The sequence below is a fragment of the Coregonus lavaretus genome (assembly GCF_964263955.1).
Source record: "Coregonus lavaretus genome assembly, chromosome: 23".
NCBI lineage: Eukaryota > Metazoa > Chordata > Actinopteri > Salmoniformes > Salmonidae > Coregonus > Coregonus lavaretus.
Window position 1 is genome coordinate 21,443,926 of NC_140010.1, and position 20,311 is coordinate 21,464,236.

At 44.3% G+C, this 20,311-nt stretch overlaps 1 protein-coding gene across 1 annotated transcript in view; it reads right to left on the reverse strand.

Annotated features, from left to right (window-relative positions):
* The window catches only part of LOC311150441 (cadherin-18-like), a gene marked incomplete at both ends in the record, with an annotated part of 43,476 nt that extends 38,555 nt beyond the window's left edge, over positions 1-4,921 (reverse strand). The window contains one exon of the mRNA XM_084187928.1: positions 4,688-4,921. Coding sequence (XP_084044054.1) covers positions 4,688-4,921 — 234 coding nt within the window. The remainder of the gene's footprint in view (positions 1-4,687) is intronic.
* Positions 4,922-20,311: the final 15,390 nt, after the last annotated feature.

The following is a 20,311-nucleotide window of genomic DNA, read 5'->3' on the forward strand; positions in this document are numbered from 1 at the left end:
AGTGTGCAGTACATGTCTAGCCTATATAGGGAACAGCTAGATATACAATGGGTCATTGACGAAAGAAGACAAAGGAAACTGATACGAATTGTGCAGAACAACGAGATGGGCTGCTGTTAGTCAACTAACAGTCCAGTACAACATTGGTGCCCAAAGACCCATAAAAGAATGCACAACTCGTCGTACCTTGACACGAATGGGGTATGGCAGCCGAGTTCCACTTCTTTCAGCAAAAAAACAAGAAACTGCGATTGCAGTGGGCTAAGGAACGAAAACACTGTACACTGGAGAATTTGAAAAACATTGCCTGGTCTGATGAATCCCGGTTCCCGCCGTTTCATGCTGATGGGAGGACTAGGGTATGGAGAAAACCAAGAGTACATGCATCCATCATGCCGTGTGTCAACATTGCAGGCTGGTGGTGGTGGTGTGATGGTGTGGGGTGTGTTTTCATGGCACACATTGGGCCCCTTGATAAAGATGGAGCAACGTCTGAATGCCACAGGATATCTGAACATCATTGCCAATCAGATGCATCCTGTCACACCCTGGCTCTGGGACTCTATATGTTGAGCCAGGGTGTGTTCATTCTATGTGTTTATTTCTATGTTGGTAGTTCTAGTTGTGTCTATTTCTATGTTGGCTAGAGTGACTCCCAATCAGAGGCAACGAGTGTCAGCTGTCGTTGGTTGTCTCTGAATGGGAGCCATATTTATACTGTCTGTTTTCCCTTTGGGTTTGTGGGTTCTTGTTCCGTGTTGGTCATTGTTACCGTTGGACGTTACGAGTCGTTTATTGTTTTGTTGGTTGTGTATGTTATCACTGAAGATAATAAATACCATGTTCGTTCAACACGCTGCGCATTGGTCTCTCCCTGACGATCGTGACAGAAGAACCCACCATACAAGGACCAAGCAGCGTGTCCAGGAGCAGGCAGCCTGGACATGGGAGGAGATATTGGACGGTAAAGGGTCCTGGACCTGGGAAGAAATCCTGGCCGGGATGGATCGCCGGCCATGGAGTGAGACAGTGGAGAGGCGACGGAGAGAGGAGCAGCGGCGTCAGCAGTGTCAACGTCGGACAGGCGAGAGGCAACCCCAGAAAATGTTTAGGGGGGGGCACACGGCATGGACGACGGGGCTGACGGAGGCAGAAAAGGGGCGGATTCAGAAGGCCACCAGGTTACGGGGGCCACTGGGCAAAGCAGGGATGGAAGGTGTAGAGGCACGGCGAGAGGTACTGGGGTGTGTAACCAGTCCGGTCCGGCCCGTTCCAGATCTCGAGGTAGAGCCAGTGGTGTGTGTCCCCAGTACGGTCCGGCCTGTTCCGGCCCCTCGCACCAAGCCTACGGTGTGCGTCGCCAGCCCAGTCCGGCCTGTCCCTGCTCCACGCACCAAGCCTACGGTGTGCGTCGCCAGCCCAGTCCGGCCTGTCCCTGCTCCACGCACCAAGCCTACGGTGTGCGTCGCCAGCCCAGTCCGGCCTGTCCCTGCTCCACGCACCAAGCCTACGGTGTGCGTCGCCAGCCCAGTCCGGCCTGTCCCTGCTCCACGCACCAAGCCTACGGTGTGCGTCGCCAGCCCAGTCCGGCCTGTCCCTGCTCCACGCACCAAGCCTACGGTGTGCGTCGCCAGCCCAGTCCGGCCTGTCCCTGCTCCACGCACCAAGCCTACGGTGTGCGTCGCCAGCCCAGTCCGGCCTGTCCCTGCTCCACGCACCAAGCCTACGGTGTGCGTCGCCAGCCCAGTCCGGCCTGTCCCTGCTCCACGCACCAAGCCTACGGTGTGCGTCGCCAGCCCAGTCCGGCCTGTCCCTGCTCCACGCACCAAGTCTACGGTGCGCGTCGCCAGCCCGGCCCGGCCTGTTCCTGCCACTCGCACCAAGTATACGGTGCGCGTCGCCGGCCCGGCCTGTTCCTGCCACTCGCACCAAGTATACGGTGCGCGTCGCCAGCCCGGCCCAGCCTGTTCCTGCCACTCGCACCAAGTCTACGGTGCGCGTCGCCAGCCCGGCCCGGCCTGTTCCTGCCACACGCACTAAGCCAGGGGTGCGAGACGTCAGCCTGGTAAGGCCCGTCCCTCCTCCACGCACCAAGCCAGGGGTGCGAGACGTCAGCCTGGTAAGGCCCGTCCCTCCTCCACGCACCAAGCCAGGGGTGCGAGTCGTCAGCCTGGTAAGGCCCGTTCCTCCTCCACGCACCAGGCCAGGGGGGCGCGTCGTCAGCCTGGTAAGGCCCGTTCCTCCTCCACGCACCAAGCCAGGGGTGCGCGTCGTCAGTCCAGCACAACCCGTGCCTGGGTCACCGGTGCCTGGGAAGGTACCAGTCAACTGCTCCACTACGGAGCTGAAGCTAACCGCTCCTGCTAAGTCCAGTTCAGCTCCAGCCAGCGGGGCCAGACTGGACCAGGGGCGCTATGGGGGGTTTATTGGAGGGTGGTGGGCAAGGCCGGAGCCAGAACCGCCGCCGAGGAGGTATGCCCACCCAGCCCTCCCCTGTTTTGTTCTAGTGGAGGCGCGGTCGCAGTCCGCGCCTTTAGGGGGGGGTACTGTCACACCCTGGCTCTGGGACTCTATATGTTGAGCCAGGGTGTGTTCATTCTATGTGTTTATTTCTATGTTGGTAGTTCTAGTTGTGTCTATTTCTATGTTGGCTAGAGTGACTCCCAATCAGAGGCAACGAGTGTCAGCTGTCGTTGGTTGTCTCTGATTGGGAGCCATATTTATACTGTCTGTTTTCCCTTTGGGTTTGTGGGTTCTTGTTCCGTGTTGGTCATTGTTACCGTTGGACGTTACGAGTCGTTTATTGTTTTGTTGGTTGTGTATGTTATCACTGAAGATAATAAATACCATGTTCGTTCAACACGCTGCGCATTGGTCTCTCCCTGACGATCGTGACACATCCCTTCATGGCAGCAATGTATCCATCTGCAAATTGTTTTTTTCAGCAGGATAATGCCCCATGCCACAAGGCTAGGATTGTCCAGGAATGGTTCCAGAAACATGACAGTGAATTCAGCTTACTGTAGTGGCCTGCCCAGTCTCCAGATCTCAATCCAATTGAGCATCTGTGGGATGAGATGGAATGAGCTATTCGGAGTAGAGATCCACTACCAGCCAACTTGACACAACTGTGGGAAGCATTGGCATCAACATAGGCCAGCATCCCTGTGGAACGCTTGACACCTTGTAGAGTCCATGCCCCGACGACTTGAGGCTGTGCTGAGGGCAAAAGGAGGTGCAACTCAATATTAGGAAGGTGTTCCTAATTTTTGTGCACTCAGTGTCTATAGTGGCTGTGATGAAGCAAAATGCTATATAGCTAATTAGTCACTGCAGAGCAGAGTTGAGATCATTCAGATAACAATATTTTTTTCATCCATTCATCACTCTGACACATCTGAACCTGTGAAAAGTACAACACAGTTTTCTAGGACAGGTCTGTCATGGCCTGGGCTGTACTCTTTGTATTCCATCCTGACTGAGCCTCTAAGGGGAGACAGGAGGCAGAGAAATGTCTGTGTGAACTTTGGTAAGGTGTAAAATATGCAGGACAGTGTCAGTATCAGGAATAACCACCTTAGGTTTCACCTGTCCCAAAAGCAATTTAAAAATACATACATTTACGTATTACACTCAAAGACTGTCGGTCCAAACAATGGGGTCATAGCAAAGGGTTGGCCAACATTTAAATACATCTACTGATCATATTGATCTGTGGTACCCACTGTAACAAGCTGATAAATGTAGGCCTATGTGCTGTTGAAAATGGCTACTTGATACTTAATTGCCTGCTGTTTTCCTCATTGCCAAATCAATACCAAGAGAGGTGCCATCTCAGTGGAAGAAGAAACCTCAACTGTCACAGTATCTTTGAGGAGAGTGACTTACACTCTCAGTTCGCCCCCTCAGGGAATGTGAATGTGTGTGTGTGTGTGTATTGTGTGTGTGTGTATTATTCATAGGAGCCATCTCTTACCAGCCTTTCAACCCACATCTCCCACAAGTCCCAGTTTACCCTCACCTTCGGTACATAGTGTCAATGTCATACAATGTCAGTGTCACAGTGGATTAGTTCACCCGCTACAACTCGTGCATTTCAAGAAGCCACTGCTACACAATATCAATAGATGTGGTTCCTGTGGTAAGCTGTATCATAAGGCAGATTTAAGACCCTAATGTTGCCATGTTCACGTATTCAATAAGGATTAATTACCCTGACCATGACCATACAAACAATTTATCAAATGTATCAAAAATAAAATTCTTCATTCAAATTCAGAGAAAAATATTTTCTATTTTTTTTCTTTTTTCTTTTTTTATAGTTTATCGTTGCATAATAAGTTTACCAATTTGGATTATTTATCATAGAAATGTATATTTTTTTGCTGAAAGTAAACAGAGATTAAAGCTATAAACTCAAAATATTTTCCAAAAGAAAGAGAATTACTCTAAGCTTTTTTAAACGTACTGTATGTCTCAAATAACCTGGTACAAAATTGTTCCCAAATGGCTGTTGCTCTGTATGCACAATCAGGTCCAGTAGCAATCATTGACTTAGTATTATGCAAAACCACCTGCGGACTGCAATATGTACCAGTCTGCGGACTGCCTACCGATTTCCTCTTTGCATGAAAATCCCTCACATCAAAAGAATGCCATTAAAGGAGAACATGAATAGCATACCTACCTTTCCAACATGCTGAGCTTCAGGTCCAATATGTTCCTCTAAAACGAAGAACTGGTTCCATATCCAGCCCCTCTTGGGCCGGTGGTGCACGTCCTTCTCTCCGTCTGGGTGTTTGGTTTGGTTCCTGGGTGCTCTGACATTGGGCCTGGGCTGGGATGTCCCATAGCTCCTCTGGACAAAGCACAGGCAGATCAGCAAAGGGCAGAGGCAGGCAGTGGTGGCAGGAATTCTCATGGTAGAGAACGTGCTTCTCTAAGTCCTCCACTGTACCTTGGGCAAACAGTGTACCAAGAAGCCACGACAGCGTCTCGACAGTAAGACAGTACTAGGTGCAGATCAGACCAGTCCAGAGATTTCTCCTAAAGTCCATGGTTTATTTCAGTCTGTCCACTAGGGAGTAGAACCAAGGTCAATTTCCATGTTGGACAGAGGGGAGAAGAGCTGGTTGTTCATTTGCTCAGAGGATCCTCAGGAGATTTCATGAGTGGTCTGGTCTGAGCAGGTTGCCATGTTGTTTCCCCTTGAAAAGATAAGAAGAAACGATATTAAGGAAACAGGAATAATGAGTCATGTTTTTCTGGCTGTGAAATCCCCTAATGCAATTTGATGGAATGGCTACAAGCACAATATTATTTTCCACATTGTTCTTTTCTCATTTCCACTGTGTGTATGAATTGAGTATTTCTGTCCGCTTCCGATGCAAACCAGAGGACTCAAAACTACATTGCTGATTCTGAGCTGAAAAGGCTAAATTGTCTCTGTCATACCTCACAACTGAAAGACATCCATTTTAACATGGCTTTATGAAAGCAGGAAAGCCACAACTGTATCTCCATAGGTCATAATAGCATTTTGAGGACATTGTTTTGTGCAGTTAGAGTATATTACAATGACAAGCTGCTTAAGAGCATTTGATTCTCACAATCTATGACACTGTTACATAACATTTGTCACTTAGTAAACACCCTCACACAAGCAGAGCTGTAGTTCTAACTTCCAGTTGCTCTCAATATTGTACTTTAAATACTTTTGAATGATTCAGTTATTTTGATATTTTGTGTGAGAAAACAACATGAAAAAAAACTTCAATCACTCTGTAAAAAACAAAAAAGTATATATGCAGCACATGTGAGAAGACTTGTTATGCATCTGCCACACAGGAAAGCATTTTGTGTTTTCCTTTCCTTAGGTTTTGATTTGTTACACAACTGTGCTATTTTCTGATGCATTTCCACAAACCTTCAATCAGTCCACCTGTCAGCAGAGTACCAGCCAAGCTTAGTCGAAAAACAGTCCAACAACAAACAATTTGCAAGTGATAAATGTTTGATGTGAGGCGGCACAGAGGCTTGTCTGTGGATGCTATGGTTATGTCTTCTTTGTTTCTACGTCTGCATTGCAATAAGCCAAACTAACTCTGAGATGTCAAAGACCAATTAAAACAGATTATAGGTGAAGCACAGTTAATTGTGCAATGACAACATTAAGGATGTGTGTGACCATCCTTTGAAATGATTTATGGCTTAATTTGTGTTATTTATCTACCTATAGCGTGGGCTTGTGTAGCATGTTTGCTTGAATTATGTATTTGTATGTTTTTCTACAATACCACCCACCCACCACATCCAGTATAGTATTGTAGATACAATTGAGGATTTCTCTGTGTGTCACGCCCTGGCCTTGAGAGGCTGGTTGTTTTTAGTTGGTTTGGTCAGGGCGTGAGAATCTATGCTGGAAATTCTATGTTTGTGATCTAGGTAGTGTATTTCTATGTTTGGCCGGGTGTGATTCCCAATCAGAGACAGCTGTCGCTCGTTGTCTGTGATTGGGGATCATACTTAAGTAGCTTGTTTGCCTACCTTAATTGTGGGATCTTGTTCTGTGTTAGGCTTGTATGTGTTTAGCCTGAGGACTTCACGTTACGTTGTTTCTTGTTTTGTTTAATATTTATTTGATTTAATAAACATGTTCGCATACCACGCTGCACCTTGGTCTGACCCGTCTCTCAACGATCGTGACACTGTGATGGGAAGTGGAGAGTGAATAGCAGGTATACTGTAGGTGCACTGCTATATAACATCCTTAGCCTTCACAAATGAATGATCCCATTCCCAATGCATATTCCAACAGCAGTCCATGTCAATGAAATTCCGTGTTATAAAAGGGCGGCTGTCCTCATTTTAACTGAATATCACTAGTACTTACTGCAATTTTAAAATAATTTAATTTGACAGTTCTGCTGCTCGTGCCTTGTCTTTACATTAGGTTCAATTTGAAGCTTAATTTGTCCAGTGAGCATGAAAAGAGCACTAGTGGGTCAGTAATAGTGCCTTTCCATGTTACCTGGATGTACTATACCATGCAAGCACACACATTCCAGTATTTGTGTATTGCAAATACTGCGTACATACATATACAGCTTTTTAATTTTCTAATCATTAACTAAAGAAAACCACTAATTTAAACTTGTGACACCATTAGGTTGATGTACACATCAATCAATAATTCTCCATGCGTGCGGCTACAGCTCAGCCTTCAACACCATAGTACCCTCCAAGCTCATCACTAAGCTCAGGGCCCTGGGTCTGAACTCCTCCCTGTGCAACTGGGTCCTGGACTTCCTGACAGGCCGACCCCAAGTGGTGAAGGTAAGCAACAACACCTCTGCCACCCTGATCCTCAACATGAGGGCCACACAGGGTTGCGTTCTCAGCCCCCTCCTGCACTCCCGGTTCACCTATGACTGCAACTCAATCAAGTTTGCTGACGACACAACAGTGGTAGGCCTGATTATCAAAAATGATGAGACAGCCTACAGGGAGGTGGTGAGAGCCCTGGCAGAGTTGTTCCAAGAACATAACCTCCCCCTCAACGTCAACAAAACAAAGGAACTGATCGTGGACTACAGGAGACAGCAAAAAGAGCACGCCCCCATCCACATCGACGGGACCACAGTGGGGAGGGTCAAAAGTTCCTCGGCGTGCACATCATTGACAAACTGAAATGGTCCCTACACACATACAGCATGGTGAAGAAGGCGCAGCGGTGCCTCTTCAACCTCAGGAGGCTGAAGAAATGTGGCTTGGCCCCTAAGACCCTCACAAACTTCTACAGATGCACCATTGAGAGCATCCTTTCGGGCTGTATAACCCCCTGGTATGGCAATTGCACCGTCCACAAACACAGGGCTCTCCAGAGGGTGGTTCGGTCAGCCCAACCCATCACCGGGGGCACACTGCCTGCCCTGTAAGACATCTACCACACCCGGTGTCACAGGAAGGCCAACAAGATAAATGACTAAAATTTAAAATGTAAGATCATCAAGGACCTCAGCCACCCGAGCCACGGCCTGTTCACCCCGCTACCATCTAGAAGGCGGAGACAGTACAGTTGCATCAAAGCTGGGACTGAGAGACTGATAAACAGCTTCTATCTCCAGGCCATCAGACTATTAAATAGTTACCACTAGCCGACCTCCGCCCAGGACCCTGCCCTGAACCTAAGTCACTGTTCTAGCCTGCTACCACCCGGTACTCTACCCTGCACCTTAGAGACAGCTGCCCTGAACAAAAATATAAAAGCAACATGTAAAATGTTGGTCCCAAGTTTCATGTGCTGAAATAAAATAAAATGTCCAGATGCACAAAAAGCTTATTTCTCACACATTTATTTACATCCTTGTTAGTGAGCATTTCTCCTCTGCCAAGATAATTCATCCACCTGACAGGTGTGGCATATCAAGAAGCTGATTAAACAGCATGATCATTACACAGGTGTACCTTGTGCTGGAGACAATAAAAGACCACTCTAAAATGTGCCGTTTTGTCACACAACACAATGCCACAGATGTCTCAAGTTTTGAAGGAGCGTGCAATTGACATGCTGACTGCAGGAATGTCCACCAGAGCTGTTGCCAGAGAATTGAATGTTAATATCTCAACCATAAGCCGCCTCCTATGTCGTTTTAGAGAATTTGGCAGTACGTCCAACCGGCTTCACAACCACAGACCACGTGTAACCACGCCAGCCCAGGACCTCCACATCCTACTTCTTCACCCGGGTGACTGAGACCAGTTCCCGGACAGCTGATTCAAAATTAAAAAAGGCACTCGCACATCTGCGCTATCTTTTTTGCAGGTGCATGGTAACAGTTGAATAAGATGAGAAAAAAGAAGAAACCCGCACACTGCTCTTGCTAGTATCACTGCTCCTTAATAAGCTTTACGTATCGACCTCAAGGCCTTCGTTAGAGCTTTTGAGAGCTTTTTTTATTAGCACCCTTATGTAGACATAGCTCCACCCACATCTGTTCAATGCATCCATGGAGCTATGTCTACATAAGGGTGCTAATAAAAGCTATTTTTTCTCACTTGGACAGCTGAGGAAACTGTGGGTTTGCACAACCTAATAATTTATGCACAAACTGTCAGAAACCTTCTCATGGAAGCTCATCTGCATGCTCGTTGTCCTCACCAGGGTCTTGACCTGACTGCAGTTCAGCGTCGTAACCGACTTCAGTGGGCAAATGCTCACCTTCGATGGCCACTGGCACGCTGGAGAACTGTGCTCTTCATGGATGACACCCGGTTTCAACTGTAGTGGGCAGACGGCATGCATGACGTCGTGTGGGCGAGCGGTTTGCTGATGTCAACGTTGTGAACAGAGTGCAAATGGTGGCATTGGGGTTATGGTATGGGCAGGCATAAGCTACGGACAACGAACACAATTACATTTTATCGATGGGAATTTGAATGCACAGAGATACCGTGACGAGATCCTGAAGCCCATTGTCGTGCCATTCATCCGCTGTAATCACCTCATGTTTCAGCATGATAATGCACTGTTCCATGTCACAAGGATCTGGACACTATTCCCGGAAGCTGAAAATGTCCCAGTTCTTCCATGGCTTGCATACTCACCAGACATGTCACCCATTGTATTGTTGCTCTTTAATTATTTGTTATTTTTCTATTTTATCTATTTTTTACTTAACACATATTTTTCTTGAAACTGCATTGTTGGTTAAGGGCTTGTAAGTAAGCATTTCACTGTAAGGTCTACACATGTTGTATTCGGCGCATGTAACATACAATTTGATTTGATTGATCACGTTTGGGATGCTCTGGATTGACGCGTACGACAGCGTATTCCAGTTCCCGCCAATATCCAGCAACTTCGCACAGCCATTGAAGAGGAGTGGGACAACATTAGACAGGCCACAATCAACAACCTGATCAACTCTATGCGAAGGAGATGTGTCGCGGTGCATGAGATACTGACTGGTTTTCTGATCCACGCCCCTGTGACCAACAAATGCATATCTTTATTCCCAATTATGTGAAATCCATAGATTAGGTCCTAATTTATTTATTTTAATTGACTGATTTCCTTATATGAACTGTAACTCAGTAAAATCTTTGAAATTGTTGCGATAATATTTTTGTATTTTTATATTTTGTAAAGTCCATAGAGGCACTGAACGCTGCTCACTTTGATAATGTTCACATACTGTTTCACCCACGTTATTATATATATATATATATATAAATAATGGACAGAATTCACACCCCTTGACTTTTTTCAAATGTTGTTGTGTTACAGCCTGAATTTAAAATGGATTACATTTAGATTATGTGTCACTGGCCTACACACTACCCCATAATGTCAAATTGGAATTATGTGTTTCCATTTTTTTATTTTTTTATTATTATTATTTTCTGTATTTTTTTAAACAAATTAATTAAAAATGAACAGATGAAATGTCATGAGTCAATAAGTATTCAACCCCTTTGTTATGGCAAGCCTTAATACGTTCAGGAGTAAACATTTGCTGAACTCACTCTGTGTGCAATAATAGTTTTTAACATGATTTTTGAATGACTATCAAATTTGCTGAACTCACTCTGTGTGCAATAATAGTTTTTAACATGATTTTTGAATGACTATCAAAGACCGTATCTCTGTACGGTCCCTCAGTCGAGCAATGATTTTCAAACACAGACTCAACCACAAAGACCAGGGAGGTTTTCCAATGCGTCGCAAAGAAGGGCACCTATTGGTAGATGGGAAAAATAAAACAAGCAGACATTGAATATCCCTTTGAGCATGCTGAAGTTATTAATTAGGCATTGGATGGTGTATCAATACACACAGTCACTACAAAATACAGGCATCCTTCCTAACTCAGTTGCCGGAGGGGAAGGAAACCGCTCAGGGATTTCACCATGAGGCCAATGGTGACTTTAAAACAGCGACAGAGTTTAATGGCTGTGATATTCAAAACTGTTCGCTGCTCTGGCACCCCAATGGTGGAACAAGCTCCCTCACGACGCCAGGACAGCGGAGTCACTCACCACCTTCCGGAGACATTTGAAACCCCACCTCTTTAAGGAACACCTGGGATAGGATAAAGTAATCCTTCTACCCCCCCCCCTTACCCCACCCAAAAAAAATAACAAATATATAATAATAATAATAAATAAATAAATACATAAATTGTAAAGTGGTTATCCCACTGGCTATAAGGTGAATGCACCAATTTGTAAGTCGCTCTGGATAAGAGCGTCTGCTAAATGACGTAAATGTAATGTAAATGTGATAGGAGAAAACTGAGGATGGATCAACAACATTGTAGTAACTCCATAATACTAACCTAATTGACAGAGTGAAAAGAAGGAAGCATGTACAGAATATAAATATTCTAAAATATGCATCCTGTTTGCAACAAGGTACTAAAGTCATACTGAAAAAAAATTGGCTAAGCAATTAACTTCATTTTCCTGAATACAAAGTGTTATGTTTGGGAAAAATCCAATACATCACATTGCTCAGTAAAAGGATAAAAAAGAAACGGAATGGAGCTAAGCACAGGCAAATTCTGGCTTTCCACCAGACACTGGGAGATGAATTCACCTTTCAGCAGGACAATAACCTAAAACACAAGGCCACATCTAAACTGGAGTTGCTTACCAAGAAGACAGTGAATGTTCCTGAGTGGCCGAGTTACAGTCTTTGTCAAGCCTGCTCCCGTTCCCCCTCCCTGGCGCCCAAGGGGGCCAGGCTGCCCATCATTACGCACACCTGTCACCATCGTTATGCACATCAGCGCTTCATTGGACTCACCTGGACTTCATCACTGTTTAATTACCTCCCATATATCTGTCTGTTCCTCTGTTTGATCCCCGTATCAGCATTAATGTCGTTATGTTTCCCCTGTCCAGACGCTGGCCGTGTTTTGGTTCATGTCTGTTTATATTAAATGTTCACTCCCTGTACCTGCTTCTTGTCTCCCAGCGTCTGTCCTCACAGTTTTGACTTAAATCTACTTGAACATTCATGGCAAGACCTGAAAATGGTTGTCTACCAATGATCAACAACCGATTTGACAGAGCTTGAATAATTTTGAAAAGAATAATGGGCTAATGTTGCGCAATCTACGTGTGGAAAACTCTTAGACTTACACTACCAGTCAAATGTTTGGACACACCTACTCATTCAAGGGTTTATCTATATTTGTACTATTTTTTACATTGTAGAATAATAGTGAAGACATCAGAACTATGAAATCACACATATGGAATTGTAGTAACCAAAAAAGTGTTAAACAAATCAAAATATATATTAGATTTTAGATTATTCAAAGTAGCCACCCTTTGCCTTTGACAGCTTTGCACACTCTTGGCATTCTCTCAACCAGCTTCACGAGGTAGTCACCTGGAATGCATTTCAATTAACAGGTGTGCCTTCTTAAAAGTTAATTTGTGGAATTTCTTTCCTTCTTAATGCATTTGAGCCAATCAGTTGTGTTGTGACAAGATAGGGGTGGTATACAGAAGATAGGCCTATTTGGTAAAAGACAAAGCCCATATTATTATTATTATTATATATTATTATTAACAGCTCAAATAAGCAAAGAGAAACGACAGTCCATCATTACTTTAAGACATGAATGTCAGTCAATCCGGAACATTTCAAGAACTTTGAACGTTTATTCAAATGCAGTCGCAAAAACCATCAATCGCTATGATGAAACTGGCTCTTATGAGGACCGCCACAGGAATGGAAGACCCAGAGTTACAGTGGGGAGAACAAGTATTTGATACACTGCCGATTTTGCAGGTTTTCCTACTTACAAAGCATGTAGAGGTCTGTAATTTTTATCATAGGTACACTTCAACTGTGAGAGACGGAATCTAAAACAAAAATCCAGAAAATCACATTGTATGATTTTTAAGTAATTAATTTGCATTTTATTGCATGACATAAGTATTTGATACATCAGAAAAGCAGAACTTAATATTTGGTACAGAAACCTTTGTTTGCAATTACAGAGATCATACGTTTCCTGTAGGTCTTGACCATGTTTGCACACACTGCAGCAGGGATTTTGGCCCACTCCTCCATACAGACCTTCTCCAGATCCTTCAGGTTTCGGGGCTGTCGCTGGGCAATACATACTTTCAGCTCCCTCCAAAGATTTTCTATTGGGTTCAGGTCTGGAGACTGGCTAGGCCACTCCAGGACCTTGAGATGCTTCTTACGGAGCCACTCCTTAGTTGCCCTGGCTGTGTGTTTTGGGTCGTTGTCATGCTGGAAGACCCAGCCACGACCCATCTTCAATGCTCTTACTGAGGGAAGGAGGTTGTTGGCCAAGATCTCGCGATACATGGCCCCATCCATCCTCCCCTCAATACGGTGCAGTCGTCCTGTCCCATTTGCAGAAAAGCATCCCCAAAGAATGATTTTTCCACCTCCATGCTTCACGAATGGGATGGTGTTCTTGGGGTTGTACTCATCCTTCTTCTTCCTCCAAACACGGCGAGTGGAGTTTAGACCAAAAAGCACTATTTTTGTCTCATCAGACCACATGACCTTCTCCCATCATCCAGATGGTCATTGGCAAACTTCAGACAGGCCTGGACATGCGCTGGCTTGAGCAGAGGGACCTTGCGCGCGCTGCAGGATTTTAATCCATGACGGCGTAGTGTGTTACTAATGGTTTTCTTTGAGACTATGGTCCCAGCTCTCTTCAGGTCATTGACCAGGTCCTGCCGTGTAGTTCTGGGCTGATCCCTCACCTTCCTCATGATCATTGATGCCCCACGAGGTGAGATCTTGCATGGAGTCATCTTGAACTTCTTCCATTTTCTAATAATTGCGCCAACAGTTGTTGCCTTCTCACCAAGCTGCTTGCCTATTGTCCTGTAGCCCATCCCAGCCTTGTGCAGGTCTACAATTTTAACCCTGATGTCCTTACACAGCGCTCTGGTTTTGGCCATTGTGGAGAGGTTGGAGTCTGTTTGATTGAGTGTGTGGACAGGTGTCTTTTATACAGGTAACAAGTTCAAACAGGTGCAGTTAATACAGGTAATGAGTGGAGAACAGGAGGGCTGCTTAAAGAAAAACTAACAGGTCTGTGAGAGCCGGAATTCTTACTGGTTGGTAGGTGATCAAATACTTATGTCATGCAATAAAATGCAAATTAATTACTTTAAAATCATACAATGTGATTTTCTGGATTTTTGTTTTAGATTCCGTCTCTCACAGTTGAAGTGTACCTATGATAAAAATTACAGACCTCTACATGCTTTGTAAGTAGGAAAACCTGCAAAATCGTCAGTGTATCAAATACTTGTTCTCCCCACTGTACCTCTGCTACAGAGGATAAGTTCATTATAATGGATGAGGAGGTGTGATGGTGTGGGAGTGCTTTGCTGGTGACTCTGTCATTGATTTATTTAGAATTCAAGGCACACTTAACCAGCATCGCTACCACAGCATTCTGCAGCGATATGCCATCCCATCTGGTTTGTGCTTAGAGGGACTATTATTTGTTTTTCAACAGAACAATGGCCCAACACACCTCCAGGCTGTGTAAGGGCTATTTGACCAAGAAGGAGAGTGGTGGAGTGCTGCATCAGATGACCTGGCCTCCACAATCACCCAACCTCAACCAATTGAGATGGTTTGGGATTAATTTGACGGCAGAGTGGCGGTCCCGAGTGGCGCAGCGGTCTATGGCACTGCATCTCAGGGCATGAGGCGTCACTACAGACCCCCTGGTTCGATTCCAGGCTGTTTCACAACCGGCCGTGATTGGGAGTCCCATAGGGCGGCGCACAATTGGCCCAGCATCGTCCGGGTTTGGCCGGTGTAGGCCGTCATTGTAAATAAGAATTTGTTCTTAACTGACTTGCCTAGTTAAATAAAGGTAAAATAAATAAACAAATAAAAATGAGTGAAGGAAAAGCAGCCAACAAGTGCTCAGCATATGTGGGAACTGCTTTAAGACTGTTGGAAAAGCATTCCAGGTGAAGCTGGTTGAGAGAATGCCAAGAGTGTGCAAAGCTGTCATCAAGGCAAAGGGTGGCTATTTGAAGAATCTCAAATATAAAATATATTGTGATATGTTTAACACTTTTTTGGTTACTACATGATTCCATATGTGTTATTTCATATTTTTGATGTCTTCACTATTATTCTTCAATGTAGAAAATACTAAAAATAAAGAAAAATCCTTGAATGAGTAGGTGTGTCCAAACTTTTGACTGGTACTGTATGTAAATTAGATATTTCTGTATTTAATTTCAATAAATGTTCTAAATATATATTTAATTATAGGGTATTTTGTGTAGATGGTGAGAAAAAACATTTAATAAATTTTTAATTCAAGCTGTAACACAACAAAATGTGGAATAAGTCAACGGGCATGAATACTTTCTGAAGGGACTGTAGCATGTGCAATTGTTGCTATAAGCACTAGGTTCACACTGAATATTCACTCTATTGCTACATCCCTCAACATGGTTTTATTAAGAATGACAGCAGAAATACATGTAGCTACATATAACAGTCAGTGAGATATAGTGGATATAGCTCTGCAGGTTCTCTCTCTACGCTCAATTTCAAAGGAAATATGAAACTTCTACCCTGAAAACACCCACATCTGTCTTGTGCAGTATAGTTAAACATTATTCCAGGCAAACAACATATTAATCAAATATCCAATCTTTTTTCCAAATATACCATGGAAAATTGATAGAAAATAGGTAATTGATTGTCCTTGTATGCAATTCAAGGGTAATGGTGTTGCAACTATTCATTCTGATTAGTTGAGGGCCACAAAACAGATTAGCAATTGATTTGTTTCTAATGTTGCTAATTATGACGCTAATTGGAGAGAAATACTCTGTGGACCTTGAGACTACATCTGAGGCCGTGGCAAACATTATGATGAGTTGTGTACTGTAGCTTAGACCTATGCATATGCCTCCCCTTTTCCCCTGCACAAAGTTCAAGAGTCATGTTGAACTCTAAGGGTAATTATGGTTTTATTTATACTTAGCCATGCTGTACAGCTGAGCCAATCTGTAGCCTACAGCTAACTAGCTAAATCAGCTACTAGCCTGAAACCTAGGTTTTACCTATGTCAAGCCAGCACCATACAATTAGATGTATGCTGGAGAAATACAATTACTGGTCACTTCACTACATTATCTATTATTGAGAAGGCTGGCCTTACACTTCACTATCAAGTCACTAGCTAACACAGCTTTGGGCATGTCAGGGTATGGCCCTCAACACTAGGCTACTGGGGGATACAGTAGCTAGCTGGGCTTAAACCTCAAATACACAAACTCAGCTTGCTAATTTTATGCTAAAAAGCTTGGACCCTTGCATTGCTGTAAGTGCAGCTTTATATTTGGAAGTTTATACTGTAGGTCTTTTCAAGACCAAGGTCTGTCGTATTTTGTTAATCTGGCCATTTGCTAACAAAATCTGCTGACAATTGCACTCAGCCAAGACACAATGTCTGAAATGCTACATCCTGCTTGTTGTCAGAAGTTTGGCAACAATGACATTTTGAGATATTTCTGTAGACAATGCATTAACTATCTTTACTGACAACGCTGGTTATAGTGGGAGTAAAACATTACAGGACCACCATGAATCCACCACATACTGGTCAAATGAGATTAGCCCAGATATGTCTTTCATAAAACTCATCTCCCAGGGTTTGAGATCTACAAAACCTAGCAGGTGGTTTTTGCTCCCCACAAAGAATCTCACTTGACTTGGCTTCTGGTAACGTCTTCCCTTTGTGGAGACTGGAGGGAGAGGAAAGGAGGACAGACCACCCTCTGTGGAGTTTTAGTAAATCTCAGGAGATGATGGTGAGAATGATTGCTCATTACAGGATTAGCAGTATACAGAGAATGACTCAAGGGAAGGTTTGACGTGGGTCTGGCACATTGAGTCATTGACATCCCCACTGCATAAAGCATTAGTGAAGAGGTATCTAGTACTGTAGCTAGCAGAGACAGGCTGTCCCAGTGAGTCTTTTAAACCTTCCCCCCTCTGGATCAAATGGAACTCAGGAGAATTGCTTTGGCATTTCAATGGAGGGAATTATGCATACATTTAGCATGGATCTCTCTAATCATAAGGTAATGAGCCACAGCTGACAAATGCACTACATTACATTTTAGAATAGCAGCCTACATACCCCCTTATTCTATACAAATCAGCACCTGCAGAAATTCAACACTTCCTCTACACATTAGGTGTATATTTTTTGCAGAACCATCACATATTTTCCAGTTCTTTAACCAGTTACATCTTTTGAGGCACTAACACAGCCAATTGCTAGACTGCAGTGAATTGATCATGGAGCAGTTAAATTGTTCCACAGGATTCCAGCTCTCCTGTTTAGTTCTGTCTGAGAGCTGGAGCTATGAGTGGCTATGAAAAGTACTATGGTAATTTGATAGATACCTTGGTGATAATAAAAAGGACACCTCCAATAAAGCTCAAACAATAAAACCATTGAAAATATGGCAGCAGGGCTCTCACTCTCACAATCCCCTGGCCGTATAGAGAGGCTCTGAAGCAGCGTGAATAAAACATAAATTAACTCACACTTTTTCACAGCAGCAGCGCTCACCACAGGCAAAAGCAGCTTCAGAGGATCCAACAGCAGAGGCAGCAGCAGTAGCACGACAGACCATAGCAGATGTGAAAGCTATGACAACAGAGAGAGAGAGAGATGGATTGAAAGTGCTGAACAATTTGCCCTTACCTTACCTCTCCAGACAGATGATAAGGTGTGTGAACAGTGAGCTGTGAACAGATTCTCCCCTATCTGTCTACTGCTGCTCCCAATCCACCTCAGTGGAGTCATCTCCCCAATCCGCCAGGTTGTTGCCTCACTTGCTTGCTGCAGCTCTGGAGTGGGGCTCTGATTGGCCGACTAAACAACACACTGGTACACGTAGACACACACAGATGCTCTCACACTCTTTCTCTCTCTTACGCACACATGCATGCACACACATACTGTCATCTCAGCATTTTCCTCACATTTTGTACTCTCTCCCACACACAAACACACACACATGCACGCACGCACGCACGCACGCACGCACGCACACACACACACACACACACACACACACACACACACACACACACACACACACACACACACACTCTCTCTCTCTCTCTCTTTCTCTCTTTCTCTACATCTGCTGCCTCAGGGACTGGGCTAAGGTGTAACAAGCTCAAAGCAGAGGGGTGAATTTGCTTGAAGGCGAGTGTCGCTCCTAAAGGAATCCTAATTAATAATATAAGACTCAGGAGAGTGAGGTGGAGGGAAGAGTTATGTGCAACAAAGACCGTGAAGCCCCACCAGACCACAGGACATTTTTAACTGAGATGACAGCGAATGTGTCAGCACATAAAAAATAAACGGGAGGGAGGGTTGCACATAGTATTGTGGAAGCAAGCAGAGTTGAGAATGTGATAAAACAAAGGGCTTATGGGAAGAAAAAAAGGTTTACCTACCAGAGCCCCAAAGTCATCAAACCTTCACAGTTGACTCCCATGCCATCCATCATCTTCCCCCCACATAGTCGAAGGATAGGGAGGTGATTTATCTTTTCAGCCTCATTTATTTATTTACCTCTGCCAACATTATCAGTGGCCGTGTTGGTGGGCCCCATGTTGAGTTATGTAAAACCGTAGGGGAGACCGGGGTTGGTTGTCACACTTTTTACTCTAGTGTGTATTTCTCAGCACCAGTATATCTTACAATAATCTTTTTAATATTGGGAGAAAGACCAAGGTCTTGGGTTGAAATGGGGACCCTTTTTATCCTCATATATTATTCCAACACGGAGTTATAAGCTATGAAACACACTCTGTCCACTTGTGACAACCAGCCCCATATTTGATCGAATTATATAACAAAATTCAGCATTTTATGCCATGAGAATAACATACTATATGCAATTTTGTGTGTGTATGCATGTCTTTGCACACGCATGTGTGCGTGTGGGGGTGTGTGACAGAAAAAGTATGTGTGTGAGAGAGAGGCAACGAAGGGAGCTTTTTGTAGCACAAGCACAAAAGAGCTTGGATTTATTATAATGGAGTTGATGGCAGGGGCGTTTCTAGGATTCGAAGACATTGGGGGCTTAGCCCAAAGCTAGTAGGGGGGTCCAGGGGCATCCTCCACCAGCAAAAAAAGACAATACATTTCAACAGCTAAATGCATGAATTTTGTGCACTTTGAGATGACATTGAGAGATTAGAACATTGAGAGATTAGATCTTTTTCAGGTAACTTGTACCTTCCCACCTGCCACAGCAGACACTGCCAGTACTCAATTACAGTAGTTACTGTGGGTCTGTCTACTCTGGAACACTCTGTACTCTCACTCTGGAACACATACATCTACAGTGAATTGCCAAAAACCTCCACACTAGGGTTGAATATCGGGAACCTGGTTACCAAGATTTACAGGGATTTACAGCCCAAAACCACTCCCTTTTCCCTGGATAAATAACTGCGAGAAACCGGTAAATTATAACAAATTATTTATATGAACAACATGGGGTGTGTAACGTATACTCCCTCTCCGGCGTTCAAAGTCCCCAGTCTGCTCATTATTACGCACACCTGTCACCATCGTTACGCGCACCTGCGCCTCATGAGACTCACCTGGACTCCATTACCTTCCTGATTACCTCCCCTATCTGTCACTCCCTTTGGTTCCTTCCCCAGGCATTATTGACTCTGTTATTGTGTTTCATGTCTGTACGCTACTCGTGTTTCTTGTTTTGTTCCATGTATTATTTATTATTAAATTCACTCCCTGTACTTGCTTCCCGACTCCCAGCGTACAAATTACAGGGTGAAATAGAACTGTTAAATTACAGTATATGCAATGTCTAAATCTGACTTCTCTACGGCCTCTGCATGATGAATCAAGGCTCAGGCTGGTGACAGACCCATCTCAGTATGGAGCACAGTTCACAATGCATGTAGACCTATCATCTCATCATGGTAACTTTTTTTCTTGTGACAGGTAGGCCACTATTAGCTGCAGCATAGCCTATGCTACAGTAATATAAAGACAGAATGCGCGTCTAATTTACCCATCTCCATCTGGCTTTTGGGGTCACCTTGTTTTTAAATTATACATTTAGCTAATTAATGATGGGTTATGCATAATAACCTTCTAATTTTATAGCCTCTGTCTCTTGCGCTGGCCTAAAAAACACTCCTTAGCTCTTGGAGTCCCATGCAGGAAAAGTGTTGTGTGTCTCTCATCATCACCTATTC